General features: G+C 38.5%; 1 protein-coding gene across 1 annotated transcript in view; it reads left to right on the forward strand.

Moving 5' to 3' along the window:
* LOC123549097 (guanine nucleotide-binding protein G(s) subunit alpha) overlaps positions 1-17954 on the forward strand; it is a 112520-nt gene that overhangs the window by 82131 nt on the left and 12435 nt on the right. The window contains exons 6-8 of the mRNA XM_045336905.2: positions 3099-3153; positions 7177-7250; positions 12893-13072. Of these exons, the coding sequence (XP_045192840.2) occupies positions 3099-3153; positions 7177-7250; positions 12893-13072 (309 nt within the window). The remainder of the gene's footprint in view (positions 1-3098; positions 3154-7176; positions 7251-12892; positions 13073-17954) is intronic.

Genomic DNA, 17954 nt, shown 5'->3' on the forward strand with positions numbered 1-17954 from the left:
AGGGGCCAGTGGTTTATGTATAGGCTGAAGGTGATATGTGCCTGTATTGCCTAAAACAATACATTTTTCCTATATTGAAATATTTGCCGATGAACTTTGCAGAAGTGTATTGTAACATTTCTATGTTAAGTGATATTCACCGAACTTGGTATGTAGCATCCTGGCATGGACCTCTCTTGAACTAGCTTTAACCTTTAAAACAACTTCTTCTCATACATAAACAACTCAGTGGATTTTCATCAGACTTGGTGTGTAGCATTCTTTCATGATCCCCTCTCAAGTTTGTCCAAATTGAACTGCTTGACACGTTTTAGGGGTAGCTAGAGATAGAAGTAGAAAAAAACTTCAAATGACATATCCTCAGGAACCACAAGATGGATCATCACCAAATTGGCCTGCTGTATCCTAGTGTGGACTTCTCCGAGTGTGTTGAAATGGTTCCGCTTGATCCTTTTTAATGGCCCCAATAGAACTTTAGATGACTTCCTTTCCTTCACTTGACTTAACCACTTGATGGATCTTCACCACACTTAATCTGTAGCATCCTTGCATCGACCTCTCTCAGGCTTGTTCAAAGGTTCAGCTTTAACCCTTTTAAGGGGCTGCCAAAGCTAAAAATAGAAACAAATCCCTTAAACGACTTTTGTGAACCACTATGTGGATCTTCACTGAATTTGTTCTATAGCATCCTGGGAGTTTATTCAGATGGCCATTTAATGGAGCCGCCAGAGCTAAAATAGAAAATTCTGTAAACTGCTTCCAGTGCTGCAGATTTTTAAGAACCACTTAATGGATCTTCACCAAACTTGTCTCAGCAACATTGTATGAACCAGTTTGTTTAAATGTTTGTACATTTTTGGGGCCATCACAGCAAAAAATAGCAAAAGTAATTAATAACTTTTAATAAACTGCTTAATGGATGGTTCACCAGACTTGGTCAGAAGCAAGGTCTAAAGGTCAAGGTCCTCCTCTGGTGAGTGACCTAGGTCCATTTTAGCCCCTTGTTTACTCTGACCAAATATTTGCATTATGGGTATTTATACAATTAAGCTAGAGCAGCCTACATTATATTGATTCTAAAGTAAAACTATTAGTACCTTTTGGAAAAAGCTGTAAAACCAATTACCTCAAAAATAGACCTGCTCCTATGTTACAGTATCTACTGAGACGCCCTCGCATATTCCAAAATAGAAAGTTCCAACAAAAATGTGAAAATGGAAAACTGATGAAGCACCAGATTCTCAGAGACAAAATACGTCAATTGTCTTGAACATGTATAACAGTGCCTTTCAGTTGCACGTTTGTTTTTAAAAAATGTTCCGAAGAATAATACATGCAGATTCATAAACTGCAGTGACTTTCCTTTGATTCCTTGACTCGTAATTGTTTATTTATTCCGTTGAGACAATTGTCTGAACAACAAAATATAGTGTCAGCTTCATTATGTGCATTACTTTATAATACTTTATTATGTGCAAACTTGACAGCTGCGTTTGTAACAGTACAATTTGTGTTGACAAATATATCTACCACTGGGCAGTATTTAAGGTGTTTTATCCCAAAATAGTAGTAGTACATTAAGACTGACATGTTTGAATTATATCACAACATGGTGGCAACATTCCCAAACACAAAATTTGTGATATTTATGATGTTGGGAGGATTTTTATAGCCCATACATGAAACAAGAAGATGGTTGTGTCCTTGAAGATTTTAAACAAAAAGAAAATGACTTGCTGACTGTATAAACCCTTTTTGCCCCCAGAGGGCAGTACATAGTATAGTAGTTATTATCTAGTCTGACTTACGAAAAAAACTTTTGAGATATTGTTGTCACTTGATCAACATTGGTTAATTTTTTTGTGTTTAGGTCCACTTTTTCTTGAAAACTGTAAGATTTGTAGCACACTTGTTTGTCATCATTACATGAGTAAATAGGCTGGGATACCAAACTCTCACATGAATTTTTGTCGAGCCCGCTTGCAGAAGCGAAGACATAGTTGTCCAAATGGCTGTTCGGTGTATGTACCTGAGTGTGTGCGTTCGTTTGTCTGTCCGGATTTGATTGTATGGACCATAACTTTGACATGCATGGAGTAATCTTGTTTATATTTGGCATGAATGTTAACCTCAGAGAAACGGAGTGTCATGCACAAACCCCAGGTTCCTATCTCAAAGGTCAAGGTCAAAGTTGGAGGTCAAAGGTCATGTCAGATCTTGTCTGGCCCATAACTTTGACATGCATTGAGGAATCTTGTTTATATTTGGCATGAATGTTTAACTCAATGAGACAGACTCTATCTCAAAGATCAAAGTCACAGTTAGGGGTCAAAGGGCAGGCTCGTGTGCATCTAGTATGAAAATAATGGCCCAAAACATTTGTTTAGAAGAAAACAATAATTGTTTGTTTTCCTAGTATTTTAGATGTTACACTAAAACTCAAGCTTGGTTAAAGGTCCAAGGCAATTATACTTGAGGTGGAACACAGAAAGACGTTGCTTTCTTTCTCCTTCATACTTGTTTGCCCCATTCTGAACTTGACTTGTTACAGGACAAGTGCTGGGGTTTTCCAGGTGGGAAATCCCCACCCCTTAATGAAACCCCTGCCACTTTGTTCTCCAAACTAGATCAGAAGCATCCTGGTATATTCTTTTTCAGTTTTATTCAAGTGAGTCAGATTGGGGGTCACTTAGTGCTTAAAATAGAAATACTTTTAACCTTTACCCTGCTAAATTTCTAAAATGGACTGGTTCATCATTCAGTTTGGGCAGTAGGGGTGTTCACTGTTTACTGACTTAATAGCAAACAGTGCAGACCACAGATGTGCGGGCTGATCTTGGTCTGCACTGGTCGCATAGGCAGAATTACATGCCGCCAGCAGGCTAAAGGTTAAGGACTTCCTCTCATGTTTTCAGGAAAGTTGGTTTGTGTCATACTGATGTAATCCAAGTTTGATGCTAGTAATCCCTATCTTGCCATGAAAAGAAATGATAATCAGTTGAGAGATTTAAGGGTCCATGGCCCTGTTATTTTAAAAGGTTTCCTTAATGATTTGTGTTTCACTTAAACTTAATGCTTGATTCTTTTTCTCTTTTCAGTTTTTTAGACAGAGTGCATATAGTAAAACAGCCTGATTACACACCCACTGAACAGGTAGGCTTTTATTAAACATTATAAACATTAATCCTAGACACTGGAGTAAAGTATATTACCACCACCAGTAACAGGGAACTAACGGTTAGCCACCAGTCTGTTAGTTAGTTCTGTCTGTTACCTTGGTAGCTAGAGCTTTGCGGCGCCCTGAAAATGTGGAGGGGAGAGGCAGTTTGATTTATCCTTGTCCGTCCAGATGTCTCAATACATATTTGACTTAGAGCCATTAAACATCATAGGATTGTTATTTGACATGTTCAGTTTTGCATGTTGGATTTTTTTGGGATTTCACTCAGTGAGACTTTACTTACTCAAAAATATGCATAATGGACATATAAAAGTTTACGTTTTATGTATTTCAAAAAGTGATTTACTTAGGGTCATGTAATGTTCCCCCTTCAAAGAAGAAGGGGTATGTTGTTTTGCAGATGTCTGTCGGTCCGTCAGTGTGTCGGCCAGTATGTAGACCAATCGGTTTCCAGATGGTAACTCAAGTCTGCTTGGGCCTAGGATCATGAAAGTTGATAGGGAGGTCGGTTATGACCAGCAAATGACCCCTATTGATTTTGAGATTAGTAGGTCAAAGGTCAACGTCACAGTGACCAGGAACATAAATGGTTTCCGGATGATAACTCAAGAACCCATGGGCCTAGAAACATGAAAGTTGATAGGGAGGTTGGTCATGACCAGCAGATGATCCCTATTGATTTTGAGATCGGTAGGTCAAAGGTCAAGGTCACAGTGACCGGGAACAGTCAGAACGGTTTCCGGACGATAACTTGAGAACGCTTTGTCCTAGGATTACGAAACTTAATAGGGATGTTGGTCATGACCAGCAGATGACCCCTATTGATTTTGAGGTCAGTAGGTCAAAGGTCAAGGACACAGTGACCGGGAACAGTTAAACCGTTTCCGGACGATAACTTGAGAAAGCTTGGACCTAGGATCAGGAAACTTAATAGGTAGGTTGATCATGACCAGCAGATGACCCCTATTGATTTTGAGGTCAGTAGGTCAAAAGTCAAGGTCACATTGATCCAGAACAGTAGAACTGTTTTTGCCAAATAACTAGAGAATGCTTTGGTCTAAGATCACATTTGATACGGAGGTCACTTATGACTTGTAAATGACCATAATTATTGATTTGAGGTCAATACGTCAAACGTCTAGTTCACAGTGACCAAATAATTTCTGTTCCTTGGGCAGTTACTGAATGCATCAAGGGGGGCATTTCGTATTCTACAAGCTCTTGTTATTCTACATGTGAGTGTCTGTAGTAACTGAAAACTCCTAATTATTAACTGGGTCCACAATTAATCTGAAACTTTGACTTAGAATGGTAAATGTTCAATTTACCTTAACTGTGTTTATTGTGTACATATGCTGATGTAATTATGTCTCCCCTAGGAGACATATTGTTTTTGCCCTGTCTGTCCGTCCGTCCGTCCGTATGTCACACTTCATTTCCGAGCAATAACTGGAGAACCATTTGACCTAGAACCTTCAAACTTCATAGGGTTGTAGGGCTGCTGGAGTAGACGACCCCTATTGTTTTTGGGGTCACTCTGTCAAAGGTCAAGGTCACAGGGGCCTGAACATTGAAAACCATTTCCGATCAATAACTAGAGAACCGCTTGACCCAGAATGTTGAAACTTCATAGGATGATTGGTCATGAAGAGAAGATGACCCCTAATGATTTTGGGGTCACTCCGTCAAAGGTCAAGGTCACGGGCCTGAACATTGAAAACCATTTTCGATCAATAACTAGAGAACCACTTGACCCAGAATGTTGAAACTTCATAGGATGATTGGTCATGAAGAGTAGATGACCCCTATTGATTTTGGGGTCACTCCATCAAAGGTCAAGGTCACAGGGGCCTGAACATGGAAAACCATTTCCGTTCAATAACTAGAGAACCACTTGACCCAGAATGTTGAAACTTGATAGGATGATTGGTCATGCAAAGTAGATGACCCCTATTGATTTTGGGGTCACTCCATTAAAGGTCAAGGTCACAGTGGCCTGAACATTGAAAACCATTTCTGGTCAGTAACTTGAGAACCACTTGACCCAGAATGTTGAAACTTAATAGGATGATTGGTCATGCAGAGTAGATGACCCCTAACGATTTTGGGGTCACTCTTTGAAAGGTCAAGGTCACAGGGGCCTGAACATTGAAAACCATTTCTGGTCAGTAACTTGAGAACCACTTGACCCAGAATGATGAAACTTCATAGGATGATTGGGCATGCAGAGTAGATGGCCCCTAATGATTTTAGGGTCACTCTGTTAAAGGTCAAGGCCACAGGGGCCTGAACATGGAAAACCATTTCCAATCAATAACTTGAGAACCTCTCAACCCAGAATGTTGAAACTTCATAGGATGATTGTTCATGCAGAGTAAATGACCCCTATTGTTTTTGGGGTCACTCCGTTAAAGGTCAAGGTCACAGAGGCCTGAACATTGATAACCAGTTCCGATCAATAACTTGAGAACCACTTGACCCAGAATGTTGAAACTTCATAGGATGATTGAACATGCAGAGTAGATGACCCCTAACGATTTTAGGGTCACTCTGTTAACGGTCAAGGCCACAGGGGCCTGAACATGGAAAACCATTTCCAATCAATAACTTGAGAACCTCTCAACCCAGAATGTTGAAACTTCATAGGATGATTGTTCATGCAGAGTAAATGACCCCTATTGTTTTTGGGGTCACTCCGTTAAAGGTCAAGGTCACAGAGGCCTGAACATTGAAAACCATTTCTGGTCAGTAACTTGAGAACCACTTGACCCAGAATGATGAAACTTCATAGGATGATTGGGCATGCAGAGTAGATGGCCCCTAACGATTTAAGGGTCACTCTGTTAAAGGTCAAGGCCACAGGGGCCTGAACATGGAAAACCATTTCCAATCAATAACTTGAGAACCTCTCAACCCAGAATGTTGAAACTTCATAGGATGATTGTTCATGCAGAGTAAATGACCCCTATTGTTTTTGGGGTCACTCCGTTAAAGGTCAAGGTCACAGAGGCCTGAACATTGATAACCAGTTCCGATCAATAACTTGAGAACCACTTGACCCAGAATGTTGAAACTTCATAGGATGATTGAACATGCAGAGTAGATGACCCCTATTGATTTTGGGGTCAGTCTATTAAAGGTCAAGGTCACAGTGGCCGGTTCATGTAAAATCATTTTTTGGAAATAACTTGAGAACCACTTGACCTACAATGTTGAAACTTAATAGGATGATTGCACATGCAGAGTAGATGACCCCTATTTATTTTGAGGTCACTTGATCAAAGGTCAAGGTCACAGGAGCTTGAACAGTGACTTAAGAACCACTAGGCCAAGAGTGTTGAAATTTAGCGGGATGACTAGACATGCCAAGTAGATGATCCCTATTGCAGCCAACCATCAGTGTCTCTTTGACTTTCGCTCCTGACCCCAATTGACTTCTTGCCTATAGGACTTTGCATTGGGGGAGACATGCGCTTTTTTACAAAAGCATTTTCTAGTTTTCTGTAGGTTCAGAATGACTTTCTATGTTGTTTCATTACAAACTGTGCTGAATGAAAATGACAGAGCAAACCCAAATTTAGCAGTCTGTCTGAAACAGAGGGTAAAATATCCTTTGACCGAGAGCTCCCACACTCAAAACATTGATGACTTTTGACCCTGGAGAACATTTTGGCCTACAGTCAGTAAACTTCAACAGATTAATGCCTTTGGTGAGCAGATGACCACTGATTTTAGGGTCATTAGGTTGAAGGTCAAATTGTCACAGTAGCATTTACGCTATTTGAGACATGCCAAATTTGATTGGATTGTATTCTGTGGTTATGAGTGGTTCCTTTTGAGGGGGAGTGGGGGTCATAGGTCCAGGTCGAAAAGTGAAAAGACTGAAAATGTTGAAACCTATTAATGCTTTTACTTGGTTGTCATTTGGTGGCGTATGTGTTTTGCAATCAGCTCATGTAACTGTTGTATGTTTACGATTTCTTTTTCTTTTTCAGGATATATTACGGTGTCGAGTGTTAACTTCAGGAATATTTGAAACTAAATTTTCAGTTGATAAAGTTAATTTTCAGTAAGTATAAAGTTGCATTTGTATTTTTAGCTCACCTGTCACATAGTGACAAGGTGAGCTTTTGTGATCACGCAGCGTCCGTCGTCCGTCCATCCGTAAACTTTTGCTTGTGACCACTCTAGAGGTCACATTTTTCGTGGGATCTTTATGAAAATTGGTCAGAATGTTCATCTTGATGATATCTAGGCCAAGTTCGAAACTGGGTAATGTGCCATGAAAAACTAGGTCAGTAGGTCTAAAAATAGAAAAACCTTGTGACCTCTCTAGAGGCCATATATTTCACAAGATCTTCATGAAAATTGGCCAGAACGTTCAACTTGATGATATCTAGGTCAAGTTCGAAACTGGGTCACGTGCCTTCAAAAACTAGGTCAGTAGGTCAAATAATGGAAAAACCTTGTGACCTCTCTAAAGGCCATATTTTCATGGGATCTGTATGAAAGTTGGTCTGAATGTTCATCTTGATGATGTCTAGGTCAATTTCGAAACAGGGTCATGTGCGGTCAAAAACTAGATCAGTAGGTCTAAAAATAGCAAAACCTTGTGACCTCTCTAGAGGCCATATATTTCATGAGATCTTCATGAAAATTGGTCAGAATGTTCACCTTGATGATATCTAGGTCAAGTTCGAAAGTGGGTCACATGCCATCAAAAACTTGGTCAGTAGGTCAAATAATAGAAAAACCTTGTGACCTCTCTAGAGGCCATATTTTTCATGGGATCTGTATGAAAGTTGTTCTGAATGTTCATCTTGATGATACCTAGGTCAAGCTTGAAAGTGGGTCACCTGCCTTCAAAAACTAGGTCAGTAGGTCAAATAATAGAAAAACCTTGTGACCTCTCTAAAGGCCATATTTTTCATGGGATCTGTATGAAAGTTGGTCTGAATGTTCATCTTGATGATGTCTAGGTCAGTTTCGAAACAGGGTCATGTGCGGTCAAAAACTAGGTCAGTAGGTCTAAAAATAGAAAAACCATGTGGCCTCTCTAGAGGCCATACTTGTGAATGGATCTCCATAAAAATTGGTCAGAATGTTCATCTTGATGATATCTAGGTCAAGTTCGAAAGTGGGTCACATGCCATCAAAAAGTAGGTCAGTAGGTCAAATAATGAAAAAACGTTGTGACCTCTCTAGAGGCCATATTTTTCATGGGATCTGTATGAAAGTTGGTCTGATGTTTATCTTGGTGATATATAGGTCAGGTTTGTAACTGGGTCAACTGCGATCAAAAACTAGGTCAGTAGATCTTGAAATAGAAAAACCTTGTGACATCTCTAGAGGCCATACCCTTGAATGGATCTTCATGAAAATTGGTCAGAATGTTCACCTTGATGATATCTAGGTCAAGTTTGAAACTGGGTCACGTGCCTTAAAAAAACTAGGTCAGTAGGTCAAATAATAAAAAAACCTTGTGACCTCTCTAGAGGCCATACTTTTCATGGGATCTGTATGAAAGTTGGTCTGAATGTTCATCTTGATGATATCTAGGTCAGGTTTGAAACTGGGTCAACTGTGGTCAAAAACTAGGTCAGTAGGTCTAAAATTAGAAAAATCTTTTGACCTCTCTAGAGGTCTTTTGACCTCTCTAGAGGCCATATTTTTCAATGGATCTTCATGAAAATTGATCTGAATGTTCACCTTGATGATATCTAGGTCAGTTTCAAAACTGGGTCAGGTATGGTCAAAAACTAGGCCAGTAGGTATAAAAATAGAAAAACCTTGTGACCTCTCTAGAGGCCATATTTTTCATGAGATCTTCATGAAAATTAGTGAGAATGTTCATCTTGATGATATCTAGGTAAAGTTCAAAACAGGGTCACGTACCTTCGAAAACTAGGTCAGTAGGTCAAATAATAGAAAAACCTTGTGACCTCTCTAGAGATCATATTTTTCAATGGATCTTCATGAAAATTGGTCAGAATTTTTATCTTGATAATATCTAGGTCAAGTTCAAAACTGGGTCACATGAGCTCAAAAACTAGGTCACTATGTCAAATAATAGAAAAAACAACGTCATACTCAAAAATGGGTCATGAGGGAAGAGGTGAGCGATTCAGGACCATCATGGTCCTCTTGCTGCACACCTGAGCCAAAAGTTAAAGGTGAGATATTGTGATTATATATATTAATGGTGGCATGTACTTCCAGATTGTATTTCTTGAAGATAACACTGTGTCTGATCAAGATGTCAAATCGATGGGTGGTCACACCTTGTGTCTGTCTTCTGTCCTTTTGTGATGTCAATGACATTACTGTAACCACTTTAGAGGTCACAATTTTTGCCCAATCTCAATGGAACTTTGTCAGAATGTTTCCCTAAGAGTTTGGTACTGGATCATCTGGGGTTCAGAACAAGGTCAGCTGGATCATATTAAAGAAAGACCTTGCCCACACATGTTCTACATGATCTACCTGACATTCGATCAGAATTCTCAGTACAACTAAGACACACTGCAAAAACATAGAACAGCCTTGTTAACTTACTAGAAGCCATATTTTTTGCTGTGCCCCCAGGTCAAGGAAAGACCTGCCGGCAGTAGATAAGTTTGAAATGGGAGCATTTAGGGTAAACAGTGTCACCTGGCCAAATCGTAAAATACTTAGCGCTTAGGAGGTTACATTTTGTGTGTGATCTTCTTGAAACCTGGTTGGAATGTATGGAATCTATGTCATGTTTGAAACTGGGTCACCTGTAGTTAAAGAAAGAAAACTAGCTGACTTGGTGAAATCCTACAAAAACTACTCTAGAGGCCACTTTGTCTAATGTCAGAGGCCAGGTAAGGTTAGCAATATAGGGTCATAATTATAGCCAATTTATTTTCTGTTGATTTTTAGCTCACCTGTCATGTAGTGACAGGGTGAGCTTTTGTGATCACCCTTCGTCCGTACGTCCACAATTTCCTTGTGAACACGATAGAGATCGCATTTTGTATTTGATTTTAATCAAACTTGCACTCAACTTGTATGGGCATAATGTCTCAGTTCCTTTTGAAAACTGCCAGATCCCATCATGGGTTCCAGAGTTATGGCCCCTTAAAGGGCCAAAATTTGCCATTTTTGGCTTGTGAACATGATAGAGACCACATTTTGCAATGCACTTTAATCAAACTTGCACACAACTTGTATTGGCATAATATCTCGGTTCCTTTTGAAAACTGGCCAGATCCCATCATGGGTTCCTGAGTTATGGCCCCTTAAAGGTCCAAAATTTGCTATTTTGGCTTTTGCAGCCATATAGAGACTTCATTTATGGTTTGATTTGATACAAACTTGCAAAATATCTTCAACAACAATTAATCTTGGATTCAGTGATGAATCTGTCAGATCCAATCATAGGTTCTGGAGTTATTTTATATCTGATTACCTCCCCTGATTTTAATCAAAATGGATTTATATCAGTAAGTACTTATAGGACGCAATTGAAATTTCATTATTGTCATTAGTTGGACTTGGACAATCAGGGTAGATTACTATGGGCTGATTTTATGTCAAATTACCTCCCTTTATTTCAAATTAAAATGGGTTTATCTTTGTAACTAATGAAGATACTGAATTGAAATTTCATTTATGTCATCAGATGGACTTGGACAATTAGTGAAGATACATATTGACTGAATTTATGACAAATTACCTCCCTTTATTTTTTATGTAAATGAATATACCTAGCAGCTTCTAATGAGATTGGTTTGAAACATTATTTATGTCTTCCATGGTAAGAAATTTCTACTTTTACTTACTTTCCTAATATATTTTTGTAAATGCTTTTTTACTCTGTATCGTCTGTATGCATATACTGATACGTGATTACCTCCCTTTATTTTATTAAAAATGGATTGTTTTCAGTAAGTATTTATAGGACTCATTTGAAATTTTATTATTATCATTAGTTAGACTGAGACAATCAGGGTAGACAACTATGGACTGATTTTATGTCAAATTACCTCCCTTTGTTTCAAACTAAAATGGGTGTATCTCAGTAACCAATGAAGATACTGATTTGAAATGTCATTTATGCCATCAGATGGACTCTGACAATCAGGGTAGATAACTTATGACTGATTTTATGACAAATAATTTACCTCCCTTTATTTTATGTAAATTAATGTACCTCAGCAGCATCTAATGAGATTGGTTTTAAATTTTATTTAAGTCTTCCAGGGTAAAGAATAGTCATGCTAGTACAAAAATGCAGTATTTGAGTCAAGGACCCTCAAATTTGTTATGACAATTGGCTATGACTAGTATGTGACCCATAGGTCAAAAGGGACTGTTACAAGAAAATATTTATCTGATTATATTTAAAGTGTATGCCTAAGTGATCTATGCCAAAACTTGATCTTATCATTAAGAGCAATGGTACTCAGGTGAGCGATATAGGGCCATCATGGCCCTCTTGTTAACTCACCTGAGCAGGAAGTGCTCGGGGTGAGCTATAGTGATCATTCACCTTACGTTGTCCCTCCATACTTTTCTTCAAACGACATCTCCTTCGCAACAATTTTGTCGAAGTTGATGGAACTTGGTCTGGATGTTGCATGGATGGTCTGCCAAAGTTTAAAGAATTTTATTCCTTGTAATTTTCTGGTTGCCATGGCAATGGAAAGGACAAACTAATAACATCTTCCCCTGAGAAACCACTTGACGGATAATAAAAAATGATTTGACTGAACTGTTCCTTGGTTGGCTCTATACCAAAATTGTTCAAATTATTCTGATTTGTGCCGTTAAAAGTTCCTGGTTATTTTTCCCAATATGTGTATATTGAGAAGTTCTGAAATCTTAAACTTCTGGTCAGAATTACACCAAACTTGGTGTTTTGCATCATGGCAAGTGTTTTCAAATGGAAGCACTTACCTCCTTTTATGGGGCTTTTAGAGCTAAAAATAGAAGAAAAAAAACTGTAAACAACTTCTTACCAACTCTTTGATCTTCATCAAACTTAGTCTTTAAGATCTTTATAAGGTCATCTTCCAAGTTTGTTCAAATGGGGGCACTTGATATCTTCTCAGGGCAGCTAGAGCTAAAAATAGAAAAACTGTTAACAATTTCCCAGGAGTTGCTTGATGGATCTTCATGAAACTTGACTTGTAGCATCAAGTTCAACTAGAGCTAGAAATAAAAATACATGTTACACCATTGTAAGGGCCTCCCTTAAATTTCTTCAAACTGGGCCATAATAGAGCGAAAACTAGAAATATGTTTAAAATATGTTTTTCCCATAAACAACTTGGTGGATCTTCATTAAACCTGGTCTGTGGCATCATTGTCAGGTCCTCTCTCAAATGTGTTCAAATTGGGGCACTTTACACGTTATTTGTATTTTATACTAAGCACAATTGTTACCACGTATGATCCGGTGTGATACATAATATAATCAGGGTCAAATAGTCCAGGCCAGGAGAGTGACTTTGGCCCATTATGATCATTATGGCCCTCTTTAAGTATAACTATAAACTTCTGAATTTCGTTTTTCATTTACTTTAAGTAAATTTACCTCTCCAACCTATGTACACCAAAAATGAATTGCAATCTACTATGTTCTGTATACATGTTGATTGGAGTATCTGAATTTCAGCACTGACCATGAGCTTAGAGTTAGGCTTAGAAAGGTATTAATAAAACAATTGTTTTTGTTTTCAGCATGTTTGATGTAGGTGGGCAGAGAGATGAGCGGCGCAAGTGGATACAGTGCTTTAATGACGTCACAGCTATCATATTTGTGACGGCGTGTAGTAGTTACAATCTGGTGTTACGAGAAGACGCCACACAAAATAGACTTAAAGAATCATTGGAACTTTTTAAAAGTATTTGGAACAACCGGTAGGGAAAAAAGTGACAAATAATGAAATGGGTCCACCCAGTGTCCTTATAAAATATCCTTGCTTGATTTTACCTCAAAAAGTGTTGCGGATTGCAATTGCTGTGGATTTGGTCAAGATATGTTCCAATTTTATGTGTGGGGGTGTCTGTTAGGAATTTTTATTATGCCCCACTTCGAAGAAGAGTGGGTGGGTAATTTTTATGCCCCCGAAGAGAGGCATATTAGTTTTCAACTGTCCGTCCGTTCATTCGTCACAACGTTAACTTTTTGCAGGAAGGCAACGTTAACTTTTTGCATGAAGGCACTTTACTTGCAAACCACTGCACCCAGGACCTTCAAACTTCACATGCTGATTGTACTTATTGAGTACACGACCCCTACTGACTTTGGGGTCAAAGGTCAAAGTCACCAGGTCAAAATTCAAGGCGCTGCGGGGGCATTTGTCACCATTAGTGACAGCTCTTGTTCTCATACCTGTCGGTCAGTCCCTTGAAAAACCATTAATTTTGGTCTCCAATCATTATGGCCCCAAATACAAAGTAAATGGGGGCTAGATTGGAATCACATGTCGGTCGGTTTGTTTATTGGCAGTCAAAAACATGCATAAAAAGGGTCTAAGTTTGTGTCGCATGTGAAGTTGTGCACATTGGATTTTGTTCCGGATTTCTGTCAGTCAGATCAGAGTTATGACCCTTGATTCTCAAAAATATGCGCAAAGGGCAAACAAGTTTGTGTCGCATATATTTCAAAAAAGCATAGTCATCAAACATCAGGGGATTTTTAGCTAGACTATTCAAAGAATAGTCAGAGCTATTCTACTCGCGCTGGCGTGGGCGTCACACATTTGTTAAAGTTTTGCTTGCAAGTACATATTGCTATCATTTAAAGGCATATAGCTTTGAAAATTATTGTTTCTTTGTCAATTACAAACTCCACTGGGTCAAGTCCCATAACTCTGACATGTTTTTTTGCAAAATTATGTCCCCTTTTGAATTTAAAAACTTCTAGTTAAAGTTTTGCATGTAAGTTACTGAAAACTAATGCAGATACTGGATTGAAACTCTATATAGACATTTTAACATTTATGGTGATATTCCTGCTTCTTGGACAACAATTCAAATAGTCGAGCATTGGCTGTCTTATGGACAGCTCTTCTAATATAGCATGTGAAGTTGTGCACCTGGCATTCTGTTTGGAATTTCACTCAGCCAGACCACAGTTATGGTCATTGACTTAGTGAAAACTACATATAAAGTGCTTTTAGTATGTTTTTGTGAGCCCCCCCCCCCTCCCCCCCAATGAGTTGTGGGGGCATATAGATTTGTTCTTGTCCGTCCGTCTGAAGTTCGTGACGCGCCTAGCTCAAAAAGTATTTGATATAAATCGATGAAACCTTGCATGAGTCTTAATTGTGATATGAACTTGTGCACCTCCTATTTTCATTTTGGTCCTCCCCTATTTCTAGAGTTATGGCCCCTGAAATAGTCAAAAATGCACATTTTCACCTTGTGACACGCCTAGCTCAAAAAGTATTTGATATAAATTGATAAAACCTTGCACCAGTCTTTATCATGATATGAACTTGTGCACTCCTGTTTTTCACCTGGGTCCACTTCCTATTTTTAAAGTTATGGCCCTTGAAATAGTAAAAAAATTCACATTTTGACCTAGTTATGTGCCTCACTCAAAAAGTATTTAATGTAAATTCATGAAACCTTGCTTGAGTCTTTTATCATGATATGACCTTGCACACTTGGCATTCTTCTTGAGAATCTTAGCATTTATTACAGAGTTATGGCCCTTGAAATAGTCAAAATAGTGGATTTTTCGCTCGACTATTCATAGAATAGTAGAGCTATTGGACTCGCCCATGCGTCGGCGTCCGCGTCGGCGTCTGCGTCCGCGTCCACGTCCCGATTTTGTTAAGTTTTTGTATGTAAGCTGGTATCTCAGCAACCACTTGTGGGAATGGATTGAAACTTCACACACTTATTCACTGTGATAAACTGACTTACATTGTACAGGTTCCATAACTCTGTTTTGCTTTTTTACAAAATTATGCCCCTTTTTTGACTTAGAAATTTTTGGTTAAGGTTTTGTATGTAAGCTGGTATCTCAGTAACCACTTGCGGGAATGGATTGAAACTTCACACACTTATACACTGTGGTAAACTGACTTACATTGCACAGGTTCCATAACTCTATTTTGCTTTTTTACAAAATTATGCCCCTTTTTCGACCTAGAATTTTTTGGTTAAGGTTTTGTATGTAAGCTGGTATCACTAATTGGAATGGATTGAAACTTCACACACTTGTTCACTGTCATAATCTGACATACACAAAGCAGGTTCCATAACTCTATTTTGTTTTTTCACAAAATTATGCCCCTTTTTCGACTTAGAATTTTTTGGTTAAGGTTTTGTATGTAAGCTGGTATCTCAGTATCCACTAATGGGAAAGGATTGAAACTTCACACACTTGTTCACTGTCATGATATGACATGCAGTGCAAAGGGTCAATAACTCAACTTTGCATTTTACAAAATTATGCCCCTTTTTAGCTCATCTGATTTTTTGAAAAAAAAATGATGAGTTATTGTCATCACTTGAGCGGTTGTCGGCGTCTGCGTCGGCGTTGCCTGTTAAGTTTTATGTTTAGGTCAGCTTTTCTCCTAAACTATCAAAGCTATTGCTTTGAAACTTGGAATACTTGTTCACCATCATAAGCTGACCCTGTAAGCAAGAAACATAACTCCATCTTGCTTTTTGCAAGATTTATGGCCCCTTTTGTACTTAGAAAATATCAGATTTCTTGGTTAAGTTTTATGTTTAGGTCAACTTTTCTCCTAAACTATCAAAGCTTTTGCTTTGAAACTTGGAATACTTGTTCACCATCATAAGCAGACCCTGTACATCAAGAAACATAACTCCATCTGCTTTTTGCAAGAATTATTGCCCTTTTGGACTTAGAAAATCAGTTTTCTTGGTTAAGTTTTATGTTTAGGTCACTTTTATCCTAAACTATCAAAGCTATTCCTTTAAAACTTGCAACACTTGTTCACCATCATAAGCTGACCCTGTACAGCAAGAAACATAACTCCATCCTGCTTTTTGCAAGATTTATGGCCCCTTTTGGACTTAGAAAATATCAGATTTCTTGGTTAAGTTTTATGTTTAGGTCAACTTTTTCTCTTAAACTATCAAAGCTATTGCTTTAAAACTTGCAACTCATGTTCACCATCATAAGCTGACCCTGTACAGCAAGCAACATAACTCCATCCTGCTTTTTGCAATAATTATTGCCCCTTTTGGACTTAGAAAAACCATTTTCTTGGTTGAATATTATGTTTAAGTCAACTTTTCTCATAAACTATCAAAGCTATTGCTTTAAAACTTGCAACAGTTTTTGACCATCATAAGTGGACACTGTACATCAAGAAACATAACTCTGTCCTGCTTTTTGCAAGAGTGATGGCCCTTTTTAGACTTAGAAAATCATGGGTAGGACAATATTTCTATTATACAAAAAAAATCAGATGAGCGTCAGCACCCGCAAGGCGGTGCTCTTGTTAAACTTAGGAGTTTTGGGTTAAATTCTTATATGTAAGCTGGTATCTCAGTACCCACTAATGGGAATGGATTGAAACTTAACACACTTGTCCACTGTCATGAGCTGATAAGCACTATCCAGGTTCCATAACCCTATTTTGCTTTTTTTAAATTATGCCCCTTTTTCGACTTTCGTATTCATTCAGTCGACAAGGCTGTTGAATAGTCGAGCGTTGGTATGGTTAAGGTTTTGTATGTAAGCTGGTATCTCAGTATCCACTAGTGGGAAAGGATTGAAACTTCACACACTTGTTCACTATCATGATCTAACATGCACTGTGTAGGTCCCATAACTCTACTTTGCATTTTTTCAAAATTATGCCCCTTTTTCAACATAGCAGTTTTTGGTTAAGTTTTTGTATGTAAGCTGGTATCTCAATATCCACTAATGGGAAAGGATTGAAACTTAACACTTGCAACAGTTTTTCACCATCATAAGTGGACACTGTACATCAAGAAACATAACTCTATCCTGCTTTTAGCAAGAATGATGGCCCTTTTTAGACTTAGAAAATCATGGGTAGGTAAATATTTCTATTATACAAAAAAAAATCAGATGAGCGTCAGCACCCGCAAGGCAGTGCTCTTGTTCAACTTAGCAGTTTTTTGGTTAAATTCTTATATGTAAGCTTGTATCTCAGTACCCACTAATGGGAATGGATTGAAACTTAACACACTTGTCCACTGTCATGAGCTGATAAGCACTGTGCAGGTTCCATAACCCTGTTTTGCATTTTTACAAAATTATGCCCCTTTTTAGCTCACCAGAGCACAAAGTGCTCAGGGTGAGCTATTGTGATCGCTCACCCTCCGGCGTCCGTCCGTCGTCCGTCCGTCCACACTTTCCTTTAAACAACATCTCCTCCTAAACCAACAGGCCAATTTTGATGAAACTTCGCAGGGATGTTCCTTGGATGGTCTTCTCTAAATATTGTTCAAAGAATTGGATTCCATGCAGAACTCTGGTTGCCATGGCAACCGAAAGGAAAAACTTTAAAAATCTTCTTCTCAAAAACCAGAAGCCCTATAGCTTAGATATTTGGTGTGAAGCATTGCCTAGTGGACCTCTACCAAGTTTGTTCAAATCATGACCCCGGGGTCAAAATTGACCCCGCCCCAGGGGTCACTTGATTTTACATAGAAAATCTTAAAAAATCTTCTTCTCGAAAACCAGAAGCCCTAGACCTTAGATATTTGACATGTAGCATTGCCTAATGGACCTCTACTACTATTATTCAAATCATGACCCCCGGGATCAAAATTGACCCCGCCC

The sequence above is a fragment of the Mercenaria mercenaria genome, chromosome 6 (assembly GCF_021730395.1).
Source record: "Mercenaria mercenaria strain notata chromosome 6, MADL_Memer_1, whole genome shotgun sequence".
Classification (NCBI taxonomy): Eukaryota; Metazoa; Mollusca; class Bivalvia; order Venerida; family Veneridae; genus Mercenaria; species Mercenaria mercenaria.